The sequence below is a fragment of the Pagrus pagrus genome, assembly GCF_965226575.1.
Source record: "Pagrus pagrus genome assembly, chromosome: 7".
Classification (NCBI taxonomy): domain Eukaryota; kingdom Metazoa; phylum Chordata; class Actinopteri; order Spariformes; family Sparidae; genus Pagrus; species Pagrus pagrus.
In genome coordinates this window covers 7,369,620-7,391,643 of record NC_140191.1, presented here as the reverse complement: position 1 = coordinate 7,391,643, position 22,024 = coordinate 7,369,620, and the positions used below count along the sequence as shown (strand labels likewise).

Below are 22,024 nucleotides of genomic sequence, written 5' to 3'. Positions count from 1 at the left end.
AACAGTAAGAAACGGTAAAATACAATCTGACCACAGTACTTGGAGTTAGAGGTGAAAGTATGACCAATGTGGTGGTAATAATCTGCCATTGCGCAAGAAAACAGTCAAAGTTCAACCTGGAAGTCGATATATAAACTGATGGACGGACATTTTGAATAATTCTAACGTTTGCCTTCGTTTTCTCTTCAAAGCAAGTTAAAAAACAGTATTATCATATTTCAGCTATCGCCTCTTTTGACTTCTTCTTTTTCAGAAGATATAATATGCTCATTTTCAGGTTCATGTTATTATTTTGGGTTAATACGAGCATAGGTTTACATGCTTTAATGCTCAAAAAAACATATCAGTTTTCTCTTTGTTTTAGCTCCTGTCTCTTTAAGGCCCCTCCTCCTGAACGCACAGTCTGCTCTGATTGGTCAGCTCACACATGCCTGACCCAATGACAACAACAACAGAGCAGCTGTGCTAAATCAATTCTTCGTGCCAAACTAGCTGCTTTAAATTATGCAAATGTGTGTCATGGTGATGTAGTGTGATGTCACAAAGTAGAGAATTAAAGGAGGGACTACTTACGAGACGTTTCAGGAGCAGTGTTTTCTGTGGGAGAAAGGAGCTTCTATTGTACTGTTTAAACTTTCAGGACCTTTTACATGCAGAAGAACATATATAAAACACTGAAGGAAAGGAAAAAAAGGACAATAGGTCTCCTTTGAAGATCTCAATGGTGCCCCATTGTTAAAAACAAAATGTTTCTACATGTGGAGGTCAGGGGGTGGATGGGGTGTGTAATATGTCACACTGTGCAACCAAGAGAGACTGGCATTTGCTTACCATACAGACCTGCATTCAGCGTTAGTCTTTATTACCTGTAATAATAAACTTAACATCACAATAATTTCCCAAGCGATACATTCCAAAACATTGTTACTGTAAATAATCAGGGGTTTTACAGAATTATCCAACGCTGTTATTCCAGTCTGAAGATCAGGGTGCAACAAACACCCACTTGTTGGTTCACTGGTGCAAACAGCCACTAACACTCTGAGCTGTTTTCACTCCAGCAGTCAAGCAAGTCTCACATTGGCACCCTTCTGACAGTGTTCAGCTTTGAATAATGACACGACCAGACAACTGCCAAACAAATAATCTCTCTCTCTTTGGAAAATCTCTGGCAGTGACACACCAGCTGAGTTTGCACGAGAAAATGTGAGAAATAGCCTACAAAATACTCACTTTGTAGTAGACAAGAAACTTTAAATGTCAAACAATGAAATGAAGCTGCTTTATAAACCATTTATTTAGCAAATGTTTACTATAAAGTTGCAACTGATGTTTATAAACCTTTACAATTGCTTAATAAATGCTTTATAAAGTGCAGTATCGTAAGGCAACTGGACGTGTTTCAGTTTCTTGAAGACGTTTCACCTCTCATCTAAGAGGCTTCTTCAGTTCTAACTAACTGGAACCCTTTTGGATGAGAGGTGAAACATCTTCAAGAAACTGAAACAAATTTAAGACACAGCACTCCACTTACCATGACCTGGATGACTGAGAACCTTCATCAACATTTTTTTTGTTAATGGTCAAATAGAGGAATAGATGTGTTGCCAACAATTGTTGAGATTGATATGTCCCAAATTCAAGAGAAGCACAAACATAAGTCCACAACAACACAGCCACAATCTACTGTACCATCAAATCAGAGACTGACATGATGTTGCCATCTAGTGGCAAAACTCTACAAGACAACAAATGGCCTGTCAATAGAGACCTTTATTGTAAAATTAAGTTTCATCACATCACAATAAACATTTGCATTTTCAGCGTGGTTATTACTGGTCGGCTGTACAATATACTGCAGGTTAAAACTGAAATTTGGTGTAAAAAAAAAAAAGTGAAAACAAAATAAAAATGTAAGAACTCAAACACAAATTCTACCCAAGACTATTTTGTTCACCAGGTTTTCTAAAGACATTGAGCACACTCACACAACTAAAAGCAAAGTAAAATCAAATTCTTTAAATGTACATAGTTTTTCTTACAATAACACTCAATTTTTCACAAGTAAAAAAAAACAGAAACCTCTATAGACCCCTACAAAACTGCATCAGTATCAGCTAAATGAAACTACATAAATGTTAAAAAAGGCGGTGAAACCAATCGGAATTTATTTCTCAACTCGACTTTCGCTTCAACAAGTAAAATTCTGTACACACTAAGGCACTTGTGGCAGCCACAATGTTTTATACATGAAAAGGCACATTACATTTCATCGGTGTACCTCATCCCTGTTAAAAAAAAGTATTCAGACACAACTTAAATTCGAGACAAGTTTACCGTAATTTATGCAACATAAAACATAAAAAAAAAATCAGCACGGCAGATTAGCAGTGTGACAAATATTTACAGTCTTAGAAACCAACTGGTCCGATTTTCCGATGGATCAAAGCTGCTTTTATTGGACGGGTTTCCTCACGTCACGGTTGGTTTCACACCACCAGGCTCTCCCGACTCACAGCCCCGTTCTGCACAACAAGAAAAACAAACATTCTGATTAAGTAATTGAGACGTCATGTCTACAAGTATTTCATCAATACTATTCTATATTATATTTTACTGAACCTCTGCACTATTTTATGTCTGAGACTTTTATTTACATAGCTACTCTGGATGACATTACCTGACCTCCAGCACCACCTTGAGGAATCTGGCACAGCCTCGTGCCTATCTGTCTGTCTGTCTGTCTGTCTTTCGCTTTCATTTTTTCAAAAAACTGTGAAAAATTAAGGTCTTTAAATTGCAAAAGTTCAAAACTTAAAGACTCTTCATTTAGTGACACAAATGACAAAGAAAATCAGCAAATATGGACATTTAAGAAGCTGGAACCAGCAAATGTTTTGAAATTTTTGCACAATGACTATGAATCGGATGATTAATCGATTATCAAAATCTCAATTCATTTTCTTCAATCGATATATTGACTAATCGTTGCTGCTCTATGGTGGTGTAAATATGTATAGGAAGTGCACATATAGTACAGGTGTGAACAGTAATGTGGCAGTTGTAAGTCAGCGGGCAGTGAGGAGGACTATTTAACCTATGAAGTAAAGTTTTGCTGTGACTCACCTTGCGGAGGTTGCTTTTCTTTGAAGATGAGACACTTTCATTGTCACTGTACGGTGGAGGCGGAGGAGGTGGGTAGTCATCTCGGCGACCGGGGTATCCAGAGGGGGGCATCTGAGGGAGTGGTGGGGGCCCACGTGGTGCCCTCCCTCGGTCCGAGCGGTCGCTCTCGCTGTCCAGTCGATCCCGGCTGCGTGCCCTCTGCTGCTCACCCATCTTCTTCCTCTCCATGGCTTCTCGCAGGAAGCTGTCATCATAATCATCTCGCCCGCCCCTGGCACCACCGCCGCCGTGCCGGCGATCCCTCTCCATGTCCATCAGATCATCACGGCTGCGGCTGCGTCTCCCCTGGAGGCCATCGGAGGCCCCTCTGTCTCCTCTCCGCCGATCTTCCGGTGAATAGTCGCGGCGCCTGCGGTCGTCATAGTTGCGGTCGTTGCCGCTGCGGGCGCTACTGCTCCAGCCGTCATCCGAGCTGAGGAGACAGAAAGCAGCAAAATTACTTGAGACAGAAACATAGAGAGTTTAAATCTCATAACACATGCAACTTTTCATTCACCAATGATGTCACAAACACTGATAAACATTGAGTTTCTGAATGTCTTCACCCTGGAAGGAGTATTTTTTTTCAAAAGCTCACTTTTCAGTGAAATAAAACACAGGCTGAAAGGAGGCCAAAACACATAGAAAAAGCTTTGATTTAACAAATACCTGCATATGTGCGCACAGGGCCGAGATATCCAACCCAATGTTAGTTTAATTAATTTTTTTAAATGTTTTAATTGAATTAAATTGTATGTAAGCTAATCCGTGATGCAGATATTCTCTACCCAGAATTTACCCTATAGTATAAAGGGTTAAAGGTTTGTTTTTTTATAATTTAAACTTTATAGAAAAGTAAAATAAAACAATCTTGTTGTACTGTATGTTAATATCTATGTTAATTTGTAATTAATGTTCAAGCTGAGGTTTGTTAAAATTGTGAAATAACAAAGTTACAAATTAATTTAACAAGCTGACAACAATTTTACTCAATGTGGAAAGTAAAAAACTTTTCAAAGAGTCATATATTGTCACGTTTGACTGAATCGCGTACCTCGCGTCTCTCCTGCCTACCTATTTCTTGAAATGAGGTCATTTTCAAAGCATCTTTTCACGGGAAAGAGGTTAAACCACCAAGACCAACAGAACTACCAGTATGTAGTCACATTTCAACTTGGGGACCACATTTCTTACATCGCATTTTAATTTCCAGTGCATCCTTCATACTGTATGTAGGCATAACGTCAGCTTATTCTCTAGTTATGCCTCATCTAAAACAGACTACTATGACGTGTTAAGATTATTTGTTATTTCCATATTAGTTTCCTCTAAATTTAACCTACACTTTTTCTTATTTTTCTTCTCTTTTTTGCTTTCTGAATATTTCAAGCTTGTGACTATGTTGCTTGTATAATATGGAATATTGGACATTCGATCACATCATTATAACACGCATGTCTTGTTCGATTGACACTTCGATGGACATAAGAAACAGCTGAAGTTGAAAAAGATATAAAAGTGAAGTTTCTGAGAAATTATTGTGAAGCTTTTTTCTTAATCACCTGCTTCCTAAAATGATCAGTGTTTTCCCTGCATGCATCTTTTTTTACGAGCGGAGATTACCTGAATGTGTCAGTAACAATGACGCAAGCAATGCTGAACACGGATTTGTGATTACGTGACTAGCGACAGCGGTCAATCAAGGACAGTTGAGAGACTCTCTGACAGATATTAATGATTATTTAGACAGGATTCATTAAAGATCCTCATGAATGTCAGTTATCTTATTGAAAATGTTGTTGAATTCAAGTAAATTAGCACTGTTTGATAATACAACACTGTGGTGATGCAAGGTAACTCTAGAGAAAAGGATGAGTTAAGTGAATGTTAAGTGAATGAATGACAGTTAGCTCTTCACACCCAGTGGATGTAAAGGGTCACCCACTGGGTGACAGGGGTCACACATCAACTGAAAGCTTGTTTGTCAAAACAGATACAACAGACAGTCACGCCCCTCCAGGTTTCCTTCATGGGACCTTAGTTTCAGAAAGAAATTGTACAGTAGTCAAAAGGGAGAGACAAATGATTTTTTGATCCCCTTTGATTCGTGCCATGAATTACACATATCATGTCTGTCACTTTAAAAGATCATTTTGCAGGTCAAGAAAGTGACAGTTTGCTGTAATTAAAGTAAAATATCATCTAGTTTTGTGTTAAACTGCTCAGTGAACTACATCGCTTCGCTCAATACCAACCTGGCCGCCAACTTGGCACAGAAAAGGTATTAAAACATGAAAATCACAATAAATCTGGTCACATTGACAACTACAGTTATGTAAAAGGAGAGTTCGTCAGTCCTGTGAGCTGCTTTTAAACAGGAGCAGCTCTACGATATCATATCTAATAAGTCTTATGTTTCATTAGTTTTATGACAAACTGCGACTTTCTCAAATTGAAAAATAATCTATTAAATTGAAAAAACATCATATGTGTAATTCATGGCACGATTCAATCAGGATCAAAACATGACTTTAGCTCTGCAGGGGAGCAAGGAGGGCATCCTGGGAAAAATATGATTTTCCCCGCCAGTATATCACTGTAAACACAACTAGCAGTGTTTGCAGTAGCAATATAGTTTTTCTTAGCCGTGTTTATTTTCTTTCAGCACTACATCCGTGTGTCTGCGAGAAACATGACATCACATGAGAAAATGTCATGTAATTGTCCGTCCAAAGCTGATTTTTGCCCTGCATGTTTCTAATCTCAGATGAGTTTAGAAAGTGGCTCATCACACCGTGCATGTTCTCTAAGTACTTACAGCCATTATGCTGCCAGCAGACCGACAGAAACCTTCGGACGGCGCACAAACATACTAAAATCTTTGTGCGTGTGCGACACCTACGCTGGTGTCATAAACATTAATGGAGTATGTGGGACAGTGATATTATTATTAGGGCTTCTTGAAGTAGAATGAAAGGGAAAACAGTCACAGGTGGTTTTCTTGGTACCATTATCACTCAGTTGTATTAGGGTAGGGGCTCTCCCTGTATATTCTCATCATTAATGACAACAGACGATATGTGTTTGGGAAACCCCAATTCAAAGCGCAGTCTCAACTTGAAAGAGGGCGTTGCCACTCACTGATTTGGAGAGATGCGTGAAATGAGACAGGGGTGGAATTCTTCAGTGTTCAAGATGCTCAAACATGAACGCAAACGCAGCAGGAAAACTACGATGTCGTACTCGTCAATGTACTTTCCAATGTTTCAATGCAATGTGAGCAGCCGAGTTTTTTTTCATAGCTGGAAAGTCCACCTGAAGGTTTTACAGAACAACAAACAATAAGCAGTCAGTAGCATAGTAGGTTGAACTGCAGGCTGTGGCCACTTTTAGATAAACTATTGAATATCTGCGTCACAGAAGAAATATATATTATTAAGCATTAATTATGTAACAATTTGTAGTAATTTACATGTATTAATAATGTTTTTATTGGCCATATGTGAGCAGATTGTAACATGACCTTCTCTGTCTCTCTCAGTTGTCTACACAAACCTAATTCCCTCTCTGGGATTAATAAAGTTATCTATCTCTCTATCTATTCATCCATCCATCCATCCATCTATCTATCTAACCTGTAGACGATTTCTTTAAGTTGTTTAAAGCTGCTGGGCTGTGGATTTCTATGTGATGGACTGTGACTTTATGCACGTTCTCAAGTGCCTCTCTCCTTTAACAGAGAGCAACAGTAGCTAACGTTAGTTTAGAAGTTGAGTCCACTAATGTAGAGTAAAGAGCTGCTTCCACCGCAACACAGAAGTTTCACAGAGCCTACTTTTATGAAAAACAGAACAAGCACAATTTAATGTTTAGATTAAAATTTTGTTTTGTTTTCTAAAGGATACCTCAAGGAGACAGCTGAATTAAGTAGCGTAGTAGTGCACAACAAGCTCAGTTCCTGTAGTCCTACGGAGGTAAATAATGGTTATAAGGAGGTCTCGCTTAGACTTACCCTCTCCTGCCTCTGGGCTCATCTGGGCGCCGGTGTGGAGGGTAGTCATCTCGGGGGTAGCGCCGTCCGATGTCGTCAAGGTTGTCCATGGAGCGGGCACGCACACGATCCCCCATGTACCCTCCACCACGACGTGGGTAGTCATCGCGGCGGTGACCTTGCTGGGAAACGCTGCTGATGGTGCTCATGGCTTCATCCCGGTCATAGACCGTGGCCAGAGCTGGCGGCTGGGAACGACCGCCACGACCTCGGGGGTCCAAGCCATCGTGCAAGGAACTGACTTCACTCATATTATCCACTGAGGGAGGGAAAAACAGAGAAGAGATAGTAAGTAGGGGTGCGTTCTTTTAGTACGTACTGCAGCTGCCCTTACAAAGTACATACTATTGCCTGCAGTATGGATACAATTGGGACATGATACTTCATTGTGATATTGCACCTTGAGCTTTGACCCTCTTGCTCCTACATCTGTCGCAGCCTTAGCACAAAATTTTGGAATACAAAGAGCGTACAACTTTTACTTAAAGTGAAACTCTCGCCAAAATGTAACGCTTAAGGAGCTTTCCACCTTCACTCTCCTCCATGTTACATCGCACTCGGGGATCGGCGCTTCTCGACTGGCAGGACGGCGGCGAGCGGAGCAAGCTACTGCTAGCGTGAGTTGTTCAAAAACCTTCTTTTTAGTAAACTCTGTGTACACAAACAATGTTCTCAATGCTCGTGTTCATGTGTAGAGACCCTGGTGACGCTACGAGCAAAGTTTCATGTTGTGTCGAGTCTTCTTAGTGTTTTAAAAATAGCGATTTTGATGCTACCGTAAAATTGCCCCTAGCACGCCATTGAAAATGATTTTGACCCGAAAACGAAAATACAGTAAATCTTAAAAGTGGCTTTTTCGTCGTAATTATGCTTTTACATGAAGGTTTGACTCGGGTCTCTTCACAAAAGAAGTCTAGGTTGCATTTTGGCGAGAGTTACACTTTCAAGTGTGCTTTCATCTGTCACTGTGGTGTCTGTCATCTGTTAGTAAGCGGTCAAATGTTTGTGTTCTCTCTGCTTCTTTTTTATTTGCGTGACACGGTGGGACGTATCTTCCACTGCGCAGAGGATTGTGGGTCAGAATAGCCAGAAAAGCCAGAAAAGCATGCTGGCTTGCATACTTCAAAATGCAACCAGATGTAGTAGGAGATCCTGGTATTTTTGGCATTTGACATACTTTGCATTAGGATATGCTAAATCTTTTTCTGGCATACTGTATAGTTTGGTAGTATAGTTTTTGGAACGCAGGGTGTGTGTGTGAGTGTGAGTGAGTGAAAGATGAGTAAAATAAAGCCCCAGATGGGGGACAGGATTAACATTACAGGGGGAGGTGGGAATGAAACATTCACTGCACTCCTTGATTATTTAACTCATTTTCTGGACAATATTTTAACCATCAGGAATTTACAGGGAATGGTCTGTAAAAAAACAGACAGTCTGCAGGACAGAGGCAAAAGCCTCCTCAGGGGGGCGTAAGAGCTGAGCACTGAGCTGATAAAAAAGGAGAAAGAGGGAAAAGCTGTCGATCACTCAGAGATCCACTTTAAACTTACAGGAAGACCAGCCGGTTCACTGACAAACAGGAAATAATTGGGGCTGCGATTATTACTGGGTCATGGAGAAGAAACACCCACACAGGCAGTAGGTGGCTTTCCCTAACACTTAAGCTCCTTCACTAGAAGATGATTTATTTCCTCTCACAGTAGTCTGGGGGACGGTTGGCACGTTCCTGTGACCACAATAGCAGGAAGAGATCAGTCACTCACAGCGGTTGTAGTTGGCAGGTCTGGATGGGTCCAGATTAGAAAGCTCCTTCTCCATGTAGTAAATGGCACGTGTGGCGTTCCCGTCAGGGTCCACCTGGATGCGATATCCACTGCGAGCTGGTGAGAAGTAAAGGGGAGGTCAGATTTCAGCTACTGCAGTTTACACCGAATCACTGCAGTACACACTGCACAGTCACAGCGCCCTTAAATTTAGTTAGTGGCTCTGACCCCAACCTACCGATTCTGACACACTCTATTTCCTGAAATGTTGATTTAAAAACAGGCGGAGCTACTAAATCTGACACACTTAAATTATTTATAAGATAAGAGTTTAACTTGGATTACGTCAATTCTGACTTGACATGATGTAATCTGCTGTGACTCTCAAAATGCAGGCCGTGGCCCACTGATGGGCCATGAAGCTACCGCAGGCGGGCCACGAGGGATCAGTTACAATAAAATAAATAAAATACATTTTTAAATTTCAAATTTTTAATTCAGTTCAAATTACCATAACATATTTATGATCAAATATTTACTTTTAAGGGTAATCAGAACTGAAAAGTAAAGGTCAAATTAGGTGTTATTCTTCATTTATTTTAAGGGAAATTCTTCATCTTAGTCTCATGTGTTGATTAGAGTTGAAGATCTCTGATTTCCTACTGGACCATGGCATTTTTAAGTTTGAAAGTGGCTGTGCTAGTGCGAAGATGGACCACCCTGTTGGGGTTGTGGCAAATACAAATACCACGACTTAAAGCAAAACAGCTCCTGACATCATAATCATAAAATCACATTCATGCTGTACGTGCCGGGATTAGGGATAGACAGATTATTGTGGCCAAGAGTAGTAATTTTTCAAATTCTGTGTATGTGTGTTTTTTGTGTCTGATTGCTGATAAAATAAATGAATTTAAAAAGCTGCTACTTCGGCTTTGATGCAGCATCCTCTCTCGTTAGTCACCACTCTGTCCCCACCACTCTGAGTAATTGTAGTTAGTAACATTTCATCCCTGGTTATTCAACATTTTGACATTTAAAGATTTCTGACCTTACTTTAAATGTATACCTGTTCTAAATATCAGTCATCAGTCTCCTTCATCACTCATAATCTGTACCGGCCCTGAAATACTCGTCGACCTCTAGAAAACATTAATATGAATAGGCACAGAAGTATAATTCAAAAAAGTCCAGAGCAAACTTTTAATCATTGGGTACATGGGGCCATGCGTGCATATAGATCCAAGGGAGAATCAAAAAAAACCTACCAGGGCTCAGATGACATTTGAACATAGTCACACTACAAATAATTTGTTTTAATAAGTCACTTATGGCAACATTATGTCCCTTTTTTACCCTAAAATAACAGCTTCAAAATTACTTTGATGGCACAGTACCTTGCAATAGGGTGAATGGTGTCTCTGCCTCGGCCACTCCGCCCCCCATCACTTGTTTCTGCACTATGTAACTGCAGTTTTTAGCCTCCTCTCTTTTCACTCAGGCTTCTTTCTGTTTACCACGCCCACCTGTGGGAACATCTCTCTCTCCTGTCTCACATATTGACAGATCTGGATCGTCAAACCCTGGGCTCCCATGGATCATTGCTAGCTTCTGTTTTATCATCTCCTCACATCTGTACTTCTGTAAAAATGTGATCTTTTTACATTCTGATGTTTTTTTTTGTTTTTTGTTTTGCTAATAATCTTGTGTGGCCTGTCCTTTTCCAGGTCACCACGGTGGAGTGGAGGCCTTGACCTGCTCAGTCGTCCTCCTGGATCTACACCCTTCACATATATTTATATAATTCACTTGTATCACACCTTCTATCAATGAAATATGTGAACTGTGATTTTGTTGTTCTGCTCTGCAAACGCAACACCTACTGCATGTCTGTCCGTCCTGGGCGAGGGACAGACAGCGTTTTTACTCACTTGATTCAAGGACAGGAGGATGTCGTTCATTGTACAGACTGTAAAGCCCACTGAGGCAACGTGATTTTGATTTTGGGCTGTATGAATAAAATGTGTTTGATTTGATTCAGTGAGAGGGAAGGATCACAGCGTTACATACGTGTTTTATGAGTTTTGTTTGTAGTTAGCACCTACGTTACGTCTGATAAATTGTTAGTCCTGGAATTTGTATTTACTGTTGGGGGTGCCGAATTGCACAAAATGCAGATTTCTACATATTGTTGCTTTAATCAAAGGCCCACATGTTGAAATTTTCCTGACAAAAGTAGACAAGTCTAACAGTCCGTTGCAACTCTTTTCAAGACAAGTCAGAAACAGCACTGGAAAGACCTAAAATTATCTTTGTACCAGAGCTGTACGATTAGCTGCAAACTATTAAATTAAACACCAACTATTTTTGATAATCGATTTATTGGTTTGAATATTTTTTTAAGAAAAAAAAATGTGAATTTTTGGACAAAACGGCAATTGATTAATCAAGAAACAATCAACAGATTATTTTAAAATGAAGATGAAGTTGTCGTTATGTTGCATTGCTGCTTTGTATCACGTGACCTGTGAAAATCTCCCTAAATGGAAAATTTTGCAGTGCAGGCGGAAAACTACAGGACATAGATGTGAAACTGCCATTTACTCACTGTGGTCTCCTCCTCCGTCTTGGTCATGCAGAAGAGGCACCTGGGAGCCCTGTCCCACTGCCCGGACACAAAAAAGGCAAGTTGAAACAAGGTTTCATCAGAGCTCAAACAAATTAGATGTGAGACTGAGATCATGATGAAACTCATATTGTCAGTTAACTGACTTATACCGATAATAACCACCGAGGGTTTCTGAGAACTGCGAAAGAAATGACTCAGCAGCTGCCGTCCAATCAGAAACAAGAATGATCATCACCTGAGCTGGCGCCGTCATAATCTCGACTGTAACCATTGTGCGGCGGCATGGCTCCGGCTCCGTTGGGTAGGGGAAGCAGCGGCATAGCAGGCTGGTTCATCATCGGGCCACCGTATGCTGGCTGAGCATACATACTGGGAGCATAGATTGTGGGGGCATATTGATTGGCCATACCTTTCTTCACCGCTTTTCCTGCTTCGTACACTGCAGAATAATAAAATGGAAGAGTTGGTCAATGTCATAAGAAAAGATGATTGTGTGGAACAGTAAAACATCTCATGTGTCTTCGGTAAAGACTGAAACTATTTCTTGTGGGGTGTTGATTATCACTCTCAAGTGGAGCTGCAATGATTAATAGAGCAGTTGTCAGATATTAAATAAATCACCAACTGTTTTGATAATAGATTAATTGATTTTAGTATTAAAAAGAAGAAGAAGATGAAGTCAAAATTAAAGATTGTAGAAAGGGATAAAAGTATCTCTTTTACTTAAAAAATACTATTGTTATTGTAAATTAATAACTTTAACTTGATTGTTGGGTCCAAAATGATTGTTTTTTATCTCTATGTAAGAATTCTGACGGTTGGTTCCAGCTTCTAACAAGGTTTGTCAGTCAATAGTTTAACCCTGTTTGAATTATGTGTTATCGATGTTTGGTCAGAGCTCAGCGGTCTTGGTAGTTGCCAGTTTTGGGGTTGAAAAATGCAAGAATGTCTGAGTTCTACGGTACGCACAAGGTTAACGCTAGCTAACATTAGCAGCCAGCGTACAAACTGGCAACCACTTGAGGAGGCAGATGATTCGAGCAACAGTGGTGTTTTGACGTGAATGCAATGGTAGGGGGAGTTTGTGTACTTCTTTATGACAGTAAACTGAGTATCTTTCAGTTGGCCTGAGGATCGTATCTTGAACTTTGGGAAACACCGACATTTACCACTATCTTCTGACATTTTATAGACCACGCAGATAATCAAATGGCACTCAGTAGAATACATGCCAAAGCCAAGGCCCAACTTTAATTCAATCAGGCCTAATCCAATATAAAACTTGATAGCCGTGTATAACTCAAACTTTTAAACCATCTATAACTATTTATGAACAGGCCACTTTGCAACAAGCAAATAAGATTGTCTGCGACCCATCACAAATCCTGCATGGCGAGTATGAGCTGCTACCGTCTGGTAGAAGGTTTGGAGTTCCTCACTGCAGACTGAACAGATTCAAAAACTCGTTTGTTCCCGTGTCAATCAAGCTGTTAAATAAGGTCAGATAAGACCAGAGTTCAGGCGACTTGCGTTTGCTTGTTTTGTATAGGTTAGTAATTTTCCTACTACAATTTTAGCACTTTTTTGCACTCTCTGGCACTTTGTATGATACAGATGTGAATATCTATTTATGTGATTGTTTGTAATTGCATGTTCTGTGTTATTTGTGGCTGCAGTGTGGGCGAATGGCCCAGAACACATTTCCCACATTGTGGGACAATAAAGTTAATCTCGACTCTTGAGTCTTGAACTGCTTAACCACAATCTGAGCTCACCAGATCTCGAATTCACGTCATATTGTACTCACTCATAGATACCATCCACCTATACACCTGATTTTTTTCGTCAAGATCCATGAATTATTCCCTGTGAAATTATTGGAAATGTTGGAAAAACACCCTATTTCGCAATGTTAAAGAAAGTGAGGAAAAAAAAATTCTTGGATCCGTCCCTTTATCTGGAACAGCACCAGAAATGAATGAGGTCTATTCTGACGTGAGACACAACTCCTTGGAGGAGGTAATGAAAATAATTCTTGAATAGGTAGCTACAACTAGCAGCTGATTAGCTTAGCTTACATTCCTGCTACATTGCATACAGACCAACAAACAGTCCCCATACAACCAAAACATGTTTGTACACTTTTTGGTGATGAAACTGGTGACTCAAATTGTGCTTATGCTCCACTATATAAATACCCACTGTGTGAGTTCATTTCAGAACTGAAGAAAGCTGAGAAATGTGGGTTAACTGACACCTTGTATTGCCATTTATGTTCATATGAGAGACTCCCAAAGTGGAGTACATAAATCATATTCGTAAGGGCTGGAACTCTCAATTCCTTTAATGTTACACTGGAGCCATGTGTAGTTGTGGATATTTATTAATACTTGTGCCAGTATGAAATCAGAGCTTTGGTACTGACAGCAACACAATACTTAAACTTGATACTTCAGGAGTCCGTTTTTTGCGTAGTTATGAGTGTTTCATTTATGTTGGGACACCGCCAGAACTTAATTTGATCAACACAGGTGTGTGTGCATACTATTGAATGACACTGATATTGCACGCACCATTTAAAGCTATTTGATACTCAGTGCTACGGACACGTTTTGGTTAAACAAAAGTAACACCCAGCCTTAGGTGAAGCACAGTGAAATAAAGACTATAAGTGCAAATTTCAATCTGGTACTTACATGCTCGTGGACAGCAGCAGCGGTCTGGACAGCAAGGGCAGCTGATGTAGCAGCAGCAGGTGTGTGGACAGCACTGGCACCAGCAGATCCCAATCAGGAGCAGCAACAGCAGGAAGCCCAGAACCACCAGAACAACCAGGAGCCAGTCTGTGTGGGTCAGCAGGGGGTACATCAGATACACTGATATTAAAGATTTACATTCACAATCCACAAGACTTGAATTTGCTCCTTTAAGAAGGTCCAATTTGAGAATTTAAGAATTCCCAACTCGTCAAATACCAAATGCTTTGGGATGGCAAAGCAATCACGACAGCATTTGACAAGATTTGAACGAGACTCAAAAATACATTTTCTAACAAATTGGACCTTTAACAACATAAGTCAAGAAAAAACAACACAGTTCTTATTTACACAATAGGGCCATTTAGACATCAAACTCAAGTTATTTTGCTGCACCGAACTACAGATTGTGGAGTTACTGTCTTTTTTTCAAATAAATAACGGACGTAAAGCGATAGAAATTCACTCAGAAAATCTCTGGGGAGCGATATGTAAATGGTCAACTAGAGTCAACAGTCAAACAGGAACCAGCAGTTTGCGGTTTGACCGAGTTAGACTGCTCTCAGGAGCTCCCAGCCCATGGGGGACTTTCTAAAATGATAATGTGACCTTGGACATCATTTTTCACTTATGTATGTGATATTTGAGTAAATGTGATTTTTTTGTTGTTGTTTGTAGTTAGCACCTGAATATTGAACCTTGAATATTGTCCACTGCAAAGCAAGTTAAGTCTATGTAAAACAAAAGTACAGCAGCTTTTCATTTTTTTTTTATTTATGTAATACAGCCATGGAACTAGGGATGCTTATGATTAATCAATAATTGATTAATCGGCACTAAGAATTTAACAGATTAAAAATGTATTAATCGACAACCAGAGAGGGTCACAAATATATCAAAAAGTATAAGTATTTGTCATTTAAAAATACAAGACATTCTAGACAAACTGATATAATTGCATTAATATAAGTTGGATTTTGTTGGGCCAGTTTATCAATCCAGTAACTTTGTGTTTACTTTATCTGTTCTTTTAGCTCCTAATGTAGCCTACTCTGCTTTAGCATCAAACATAGATCATGTCAGGGGTTAAAACCGTTTTCTAATGAAAAGAACGGCGAACATACTTCATGTATTGTCGATGATTAACCGATAAACAATTAAGGCAGCTGACTATCAATTTAAGAAATTGCTCAAAATTTGCATTCCTACATAGAACCCATATAAGTATGTGAGAATGATAATGCAAATTGAATTATTGCATTTTCATTTTCATTTTTATTCAAATAACACATACATATGTGGAAAATTATAATGTTTCAAATTTACATTACCATTTTAATAAGCTTCCAAGTGGGCTTCCATACACCACCCTCTTATCATGCAAACAATGTTTTTAAATCACTGGGTGACTCTTTTTTGTTGTGTGTTAAGGTCAAGAAAACCACAGCTGTAATTTTAAAGGTTCTGTCTAACCGGTAAAGCCGCTTCTTGCTTGCAGCCAGCTCATGGTTTCATGCTGCAAGTCAGTTCAGGCAGCACAGAAACACAAGCAGCAAAGAGAGGGGAGACACTGTTCATTCAAATGAATCTACTAAAATGGAAACTGGATTAGCAGAGTGTAAAAACAATATTCGGCCGTGCACACTGATAAGAAAACGTGCGCTTAATGTCCTTTTGTGCAACCAGGAAAGTCACACATGGGAGCTGAGCTAAATAAGAGAAACAGCAGTAGATAAGGAGGAAGTGTACAGTGGAGAAAGTTAAGGACATGAGAGTATAAGACAAGCAGAACAGTTTGGAAACTAATTATATGCTGACCCACATGATGCGTGTACGCTGCAGGGCCCTCTGCTCAAGATGAGTCATAGTTGCGAGTATTTGTGCACTTCGCAAGGGAATCTGTTGCATGACTGAAGCCAAATTGACAATTCAAAATTGTCTTGAACCTTTTTAAAACACAAAACCAACAGTCAATCCCATCACATTTACCACTCATCCTACCTAATACACCTCGACTGTGAAACTAAAACATGACTAAATCAAGAGGCTTGTACTACCTTCCAAAACCAGCAAGTCAATGCCAGGCAGCAGGTCAGTAGTATTTGCCTTTCTCTCTGTGAAAGAAAGATAAAGCCACAATTACTTTAAAGTGGTATCGGTCTACTTTTACTGCCAACAACTAATGACTCTAAGGACTTATTAAGCACTGGGCTGGAGGCAAGTATCCTCTCTACTGACTGTCATCTGCCCACACAATAGTTCATCAGCCACTTGCGAAATCTGTCAGGCCAAGTTTATCTGGAAGATTTCCCTTGAATTAACTGAAAGCCGTATGTTTAATGGCATGTGTGTGTGTGTGTGTGTGTGTGTGAATGGAAGGAGGAAAAGGAAGCATAGAGAGAAAAAAGAAGAAGCGTGTCTACACGCATAAGAAAGTGTAACCACATACGCCCACGAATATGATTGCGACTTACCGAGTACAATCAGTTCTGTGTAGTCTTCACCGTTTCCTGAAAGGTCCGAGGAAGAGACCACAGAACAGACGTAGACGCCGCTGTCGCCCCATGCCGTCTGCGCGATATTCAGGTCTGCTTCTGTGAAAAACAATAGATCCACATGTTTGATTTTTGGTTTGAAGTTAGCCACTATCATTACAATCTTATAGATGTGGGTTCAGATAATACAACATACAGACAGCATAACAGTTGACGACCCCTGTCCACAAACCACAATTTTCCACACCCATTCATAAGAAGTTTGCTTTGGTAAATTCATGAAAATTACAGTTTCCCACATTTTTATGTGTGAAAACTGTTACATCTTTGTCAAAGGCCAGGCTGATCTGGCCAAACATTAATAGACAGAAGGATCCATGTTGAATAAAGGACACAAAGACTGTCATGGTTACTGCACAGCATTACACAGCTGAGTGTGTGTAGGCCGTGTTCAGAGAACACTGTCCGGTGACAGGATTCGCCTGAAGTGACTGTCTGTTTGAAACACAGGCACAAATGATAGCGGTGGAAAGTTATTTCTATACCAGAACAGGCTGACTCAAACGAGGATGATCATGAGCAGAGGACTGGTATCATTCGATCTGAAAGATCAACAGATAAAGAAGAATCCTGACCCACCCACCCACCGTTGATGCAATAAGTCAATTTCTTCCAGCAAAGCATTTTTAACCACAGCCACATTTGGGTTTACTCATGATGCTCATGGCACGTTTATCCGTCCCAAAAAGACACACTGTACACTAGCTGTAAGTTAACATTATTAGCCAGCAACTGCACACATGAAGTGCACAGTTCAAATTGAGGCAATCTCTGAATTCAGAGCTCGCTAGAGACTCTGCTTCTCTCTCTTCTTTTTGCCTCTCCTCTCTGTAATGTCTTACTGAGGTAAAGCACATTTCCCTCCAGTCAGCAGTCACCATTACAGTACATAAACACCTGGTAAAGGAGGTCACCTCCATGGATCACCGCACAAGGAGGTTTTGTTTTCACCCATGTCTTTTTGTTTGTTTGTTGGTTTGTAGGATTACACAAAAACTACAGAACAGATTTACAAGAAACTTGAATGGAGGATGAAATAGACCGCATTAACTTTTGGTGTGGATCTGGATAAAAGGACGGATCCAGGGTTTTTTTCCCCACTTTCTTTAACATTGGAGATTTTCAACATTTTCGTTAATATCTCTGGGAATAATGCATGGATCTCGATGAAAAAGCTATAATGTATTTAGGTGGTTGGTAACTATGAGTGAGTACAAAAGGGTCAGTTGAGCCTTGGCGGAGGTATGCACTCTACCGAGTGCCATTTAGTTTTATTGTTATCAGTTCCCTTGCTTCAGCTCTGTATAAGACTTTGCAGATCTACCTTTGATGATGATGATGATGTTGATTTTCGAATGAAATAATGTAATCTCAGAAAATACATTTTACAAATACGTTTCTCATGCATGTTGGCAGTAAAGACTAAACCTCACAGCTGGACTGGACAGACATTGTTTCATAATAATTTCTCTACTCCAAGTTTATTGTTTACTTAATACCAGAACTTAAGCAGGGTGAACACTTGCTCATGCACAATCAAGTCATAAATACACAGGTTTTAGGCCGTTTGTTCTCTTTTTATTAACTTCCTCTTACGTGCCACTAAACTGTAGGATTGAAAAAACATGCGAAAAAGAAATCTTTGAGTTTTAATTTCTGGAACAGTGCACTTTACATATGACTCATGAAGTTCTGTACATTAGTCCTTCCCGTGCAACCTGGACACACTCATACTGACTCAGTATGAACAACAGATCTACAGAGAAATGAAAGTGAAAACAAATCATGGGCCCTGCTACTTCCAAGCAATGTCCCATGTACCTTTACGATGACTGACTTTGACGTCAGTAGCGCTGTAACTCTGCTAACGAACACTGCGTTATCAAATCATATCTTGGGGTTGTGCCCCCGTTTCCCCCCCCCTGGGATTTACGCTTTGACGCTGAATAACGGCCAGAACAGTTTTTGCAGAATATTATGATGTAATGGTGCATTTAGCCTCTGACCTTTTGGATATCAAATGTCATGACGTCATTATTTTATCCTCTTAAACATTTTTTATGCCAAATTTGAAAATAATTGTCGTATGAATTCTTGAGTTATGGCCAAAAATGTGGTTTGCGAGTTCACAGTGACCTTTGGCCACCAAATTTAAATCAGTCCATCGTTCAGTCTATGTGAACATTTGTATAGTGATATGATATGGTGTTCATAAGAATGGGACTGACGGACGGACAACCGGAAAACATAATGCCTCCAGGCACAGCTGTCACCAGTGCAGAGGCTGAAAAAATGTAAAAACTCATCACAGTTTCAAAAAGAGCAAAAGGTGATCTCGTTAAATGTGTTGTTGAGAGTAAAAACTCAAAATGTATGAATTTACTACAACGTTACGACATGAAAAGGCAGCAAATTCTCACACTACAGAAAATAATATCTTTTGCTGCTAATTTTGAAATTGGTAAATGCTTTTAATTCAGGTGTAAAGTGTAATTTCATCAACTCACTGTTTAGGATGCTGATCTTGCGGCCCTGGTATTCCGACCCGAGGGTAACAGAACTGCCTTGCTTGGAGGCCACAATGCGCACCGTCCTCTGGCTGTCGGCGCACTCGATGTTGGCATCGTAGTTGGGGTTATTCTGAGACAGGATGTTCTCAGCACTGCTGGGATTCAATGCAGCCTGGATGGGGTCCCGGCAGTATGACTTATACCTCCAGGTGACAACAGGAAACTGATTGGAGGTCGTGTCGTAGTCACAGGTGAGGGTGACGGGCTGGAAGAGGATGACAATGTACCTCTTTGTGGCGCACCGGACAGAGATGGCCGTGGTGGACTCTAGAAAGAAATTCCAAAACACTGTTACTCACATTTTGTCATAACGGATAATGGCGACAATACTCGCAGGGCGTGGTATATGACAAACAGCATTTCCCCACAGCTAGTATCACTGAGAGTGGCTGTGATGAGTCACCTCTGTGTTGTCTGACCATTACAGCCTCATGAGTGTCTACAGCTGTGCATACTTTGGATGCACCGAGAGCAGAGGGATAATCGACACCAGACTTTGGATATAAAGTCAAGACTTGTGGTTCGACTGTGATGAAAATATAGATTTTTTCCAGCCAGACATGTTACTGGAGGTGCTCACTTCTTAGCTGCAGTCACATTGTCTGCTGTGACTTTTTCCATCACCCAGCAACTTTTATTGTTAAATGAAAAGGCCGTAAAAGAACAACAAAAAAATAGTATCACTTCTGGCTGGGCGATATGGACAAAATCAAATATCACAATATTTTTTACTAAATACCTGGATATCAAGATTGTGTTTTTACACTAAGTTTAAACTTTTTTATCAATTTTTTTTTAGAAATACAATTGTTGCGTGTGCTAAATCTGCTCCTTTATTCCTGCTTGCAATCATTTTACAATGGGTTAAGAATTAAAATGGAAAATGTGTTATTGGGTGCAGCTAAATTATGTGCTGGTACACCTAAACAATAAAGGTTGGACGCACCAGGGCAACCAGAGCAAAAAAGTCAGCCTGGAGCCCTGTTGGTGTGTACACAAGATATTAACATAGTGAGATTTTTATAAAATAATCATCAGTAAGGTGAATAAAATGAGTAAGAGGTTAAATGTAAATATTAGAACAGTGCACTGACGTAATTTTGAATAATTAAATCTATTCTTTAACTAAAAAAAAAATATCCTGGCTCTGTAACATATCTGTGTTGTGAGCTTCTGATAACCACATTTAATGGATCATTGCAAAACCTGTGTGTATATCAGCAGATATCAGAATAATTTAATTCCCTAATATTGATATTGGCATCAACCCTAAAAATCAAGTATCAGTCAGGCTCTAGATGATATTTACATTTGAAAATGTGCTACTGTCAAAACCAGAGTGATGAAAAAAAAAGGGGTGATCACTTGCAATCACATATTTTGTTTTCTGACATTATGACATGTTTACTGCCACAAAGAAGTTGACTAATGTCAAAGAAAAGTGTGTAAATAAAATAAACTGCAGATCTACTTTACTAAATCATGATGGCTATGATTACTGGAGGTTCTTTGTGAAATTTTGAGTTTCCTGTTTGACTGTTTTCATCTTAAATATACTTACGGGAACAGCGCCCATACATGTGTGATTTTAAAATGGCACAGTCAGCGTAAACATTTCCTGAATACATTCATTTCTTTTATCACTTAAACATGTGTTTGAAGTCACAGATGTTGTTTCGCATAAAAGGATGTTGGCTCCTTGTGCAGAATGTCACCTTTTCTTAATGTGGTCGTGCAATCACTCATTTGTTTTTGTGGGTTTTGTAGGTAGGCATTATTTTGTCCCATTAAAAGATATGTAAATTAAATAAAGTACAAAGTTACAACCAGTTTTATTGTGGGTGAACGTTCATGGCATAGCTATCGACTAGAACAAGCTACGCTCGTTGTTATAACAGGTTGTTAAATGGTTAAAAAACGTGTTTGATAACACAAAAAGACAAAATAATCCATCATGTGAACATAAACAGCCCCAGAACTGTCACCACACCAAGGAAATACCAACAAAAATGTGTCACAAGTGAGAAAGCTCATAAAGCAGCATTTATCGGCGCACTTTTCACGGAAGAGGGCCCCCACCCTGTTCTGTCGCAAAAGAGAAAAACAGGCCAACTTACCTGTTGCCATCAAGGCGGCGATGATAAACGTCCAGAACATGTTTATTCCTCGTTCTTTTGGGTTTCACTCGACTTAGCTTGTTGTTATTTCCTCAATTACATACATACAAAAAAAACAAACTTTGTGTTGTGCATAACACCGAGCGCAGATACACCTTCTCCTCAGCCAGGTAGCTCCAGCTCCATTTTGTGTCCTGGTATGTCGTAGCCTGGTGGGGGTGTACCTGAACGCCCCACGTCAGCCGCGCAGCCAACAGGTGAGCGCTCAGAAGCAGGTTGCGAAACACAGGGGTGTGGAGATAGTTTCGACATGGATTGTTTTGGTCGGTGGAGATTTTATTTGACAACAAAGACCTGCAGGTGAGAACAAAACAGTTTGATGAAATAGGAAAACTGTTTTTGTCAGTTTGTTTGT

At 39.9% G+C, this 22,024-nt stretch overlaps 1 protein-coding gene across 2 annotated transcripts; it reads right to left on the bottom strand.

Annotated features, from left to right (window-relative positions):
- Positions 1-1,753: 1,753 nt before the first annotated feature.
- Positions 1,754-21,800, bottom strand: lsr (lipolysis stimulated lipoprotein receptor). Of its 2 annotated transcripts, XM_084356563.1 has the most exons (11): positions 21,610-21,800; positions 19,430-19,759; positions 16,842-16,961; positions 16,425-16,481; positions 14,308-14,454; positions 11,847-12,050; positions 11,591-11,647; positions 8,983-9,099; positions 7,178-7,475; positions 3,127-3,598; positions 1,754-2,525 (listed from the first exon to the last, which is right to left on the bottom strand). In XM_084356563.1, exons 1-11 carry the CDS (start codon positions 21,647-21,649, stop codon positions 2,490-2,492), a joined length of 1,878 nt encoding a protein of 625 aa, XP_084212689.1. In that variant the 5' UTR covers positions 21,650-21,800; the 3' UTR covers positions 1,754-2,489. The 2 variants fall into 2 exon arrangements, with proteins under 2 accessions (XP_084212689.1, XP_084212690.1); XM_084356564.1 differs by lacking the exon at positions 16,425-16,481.
- Positions 21,801-22,024: the final 224 nt, after the last annotated feature.

Excerpts from the sequence above, each read along its gene's own strand:
- lsr (XM_084356563.1), bottom strand. The coding sequence starts at position 21,649 with ATGTTCTGGACGTTTATCATCGCCGCCTTGATGGCAACAG. Across the intron at positions 19,760-21,609 it reads CGCCGCCTTGATGGCAACAG|AGTCCACCACGGCCATCTCT; the intron begins GTAAGTTGGCCT and ends ATTTCTTTCTAG. Across the intron at positions 2,526-3,126 it reads AGAAAAGCAACCTCCGCAAG|AACGGGGCTGTGAGTCGGGA; the intron begins GTGAGTCACAGC and ends CTTGTTGTGCAG.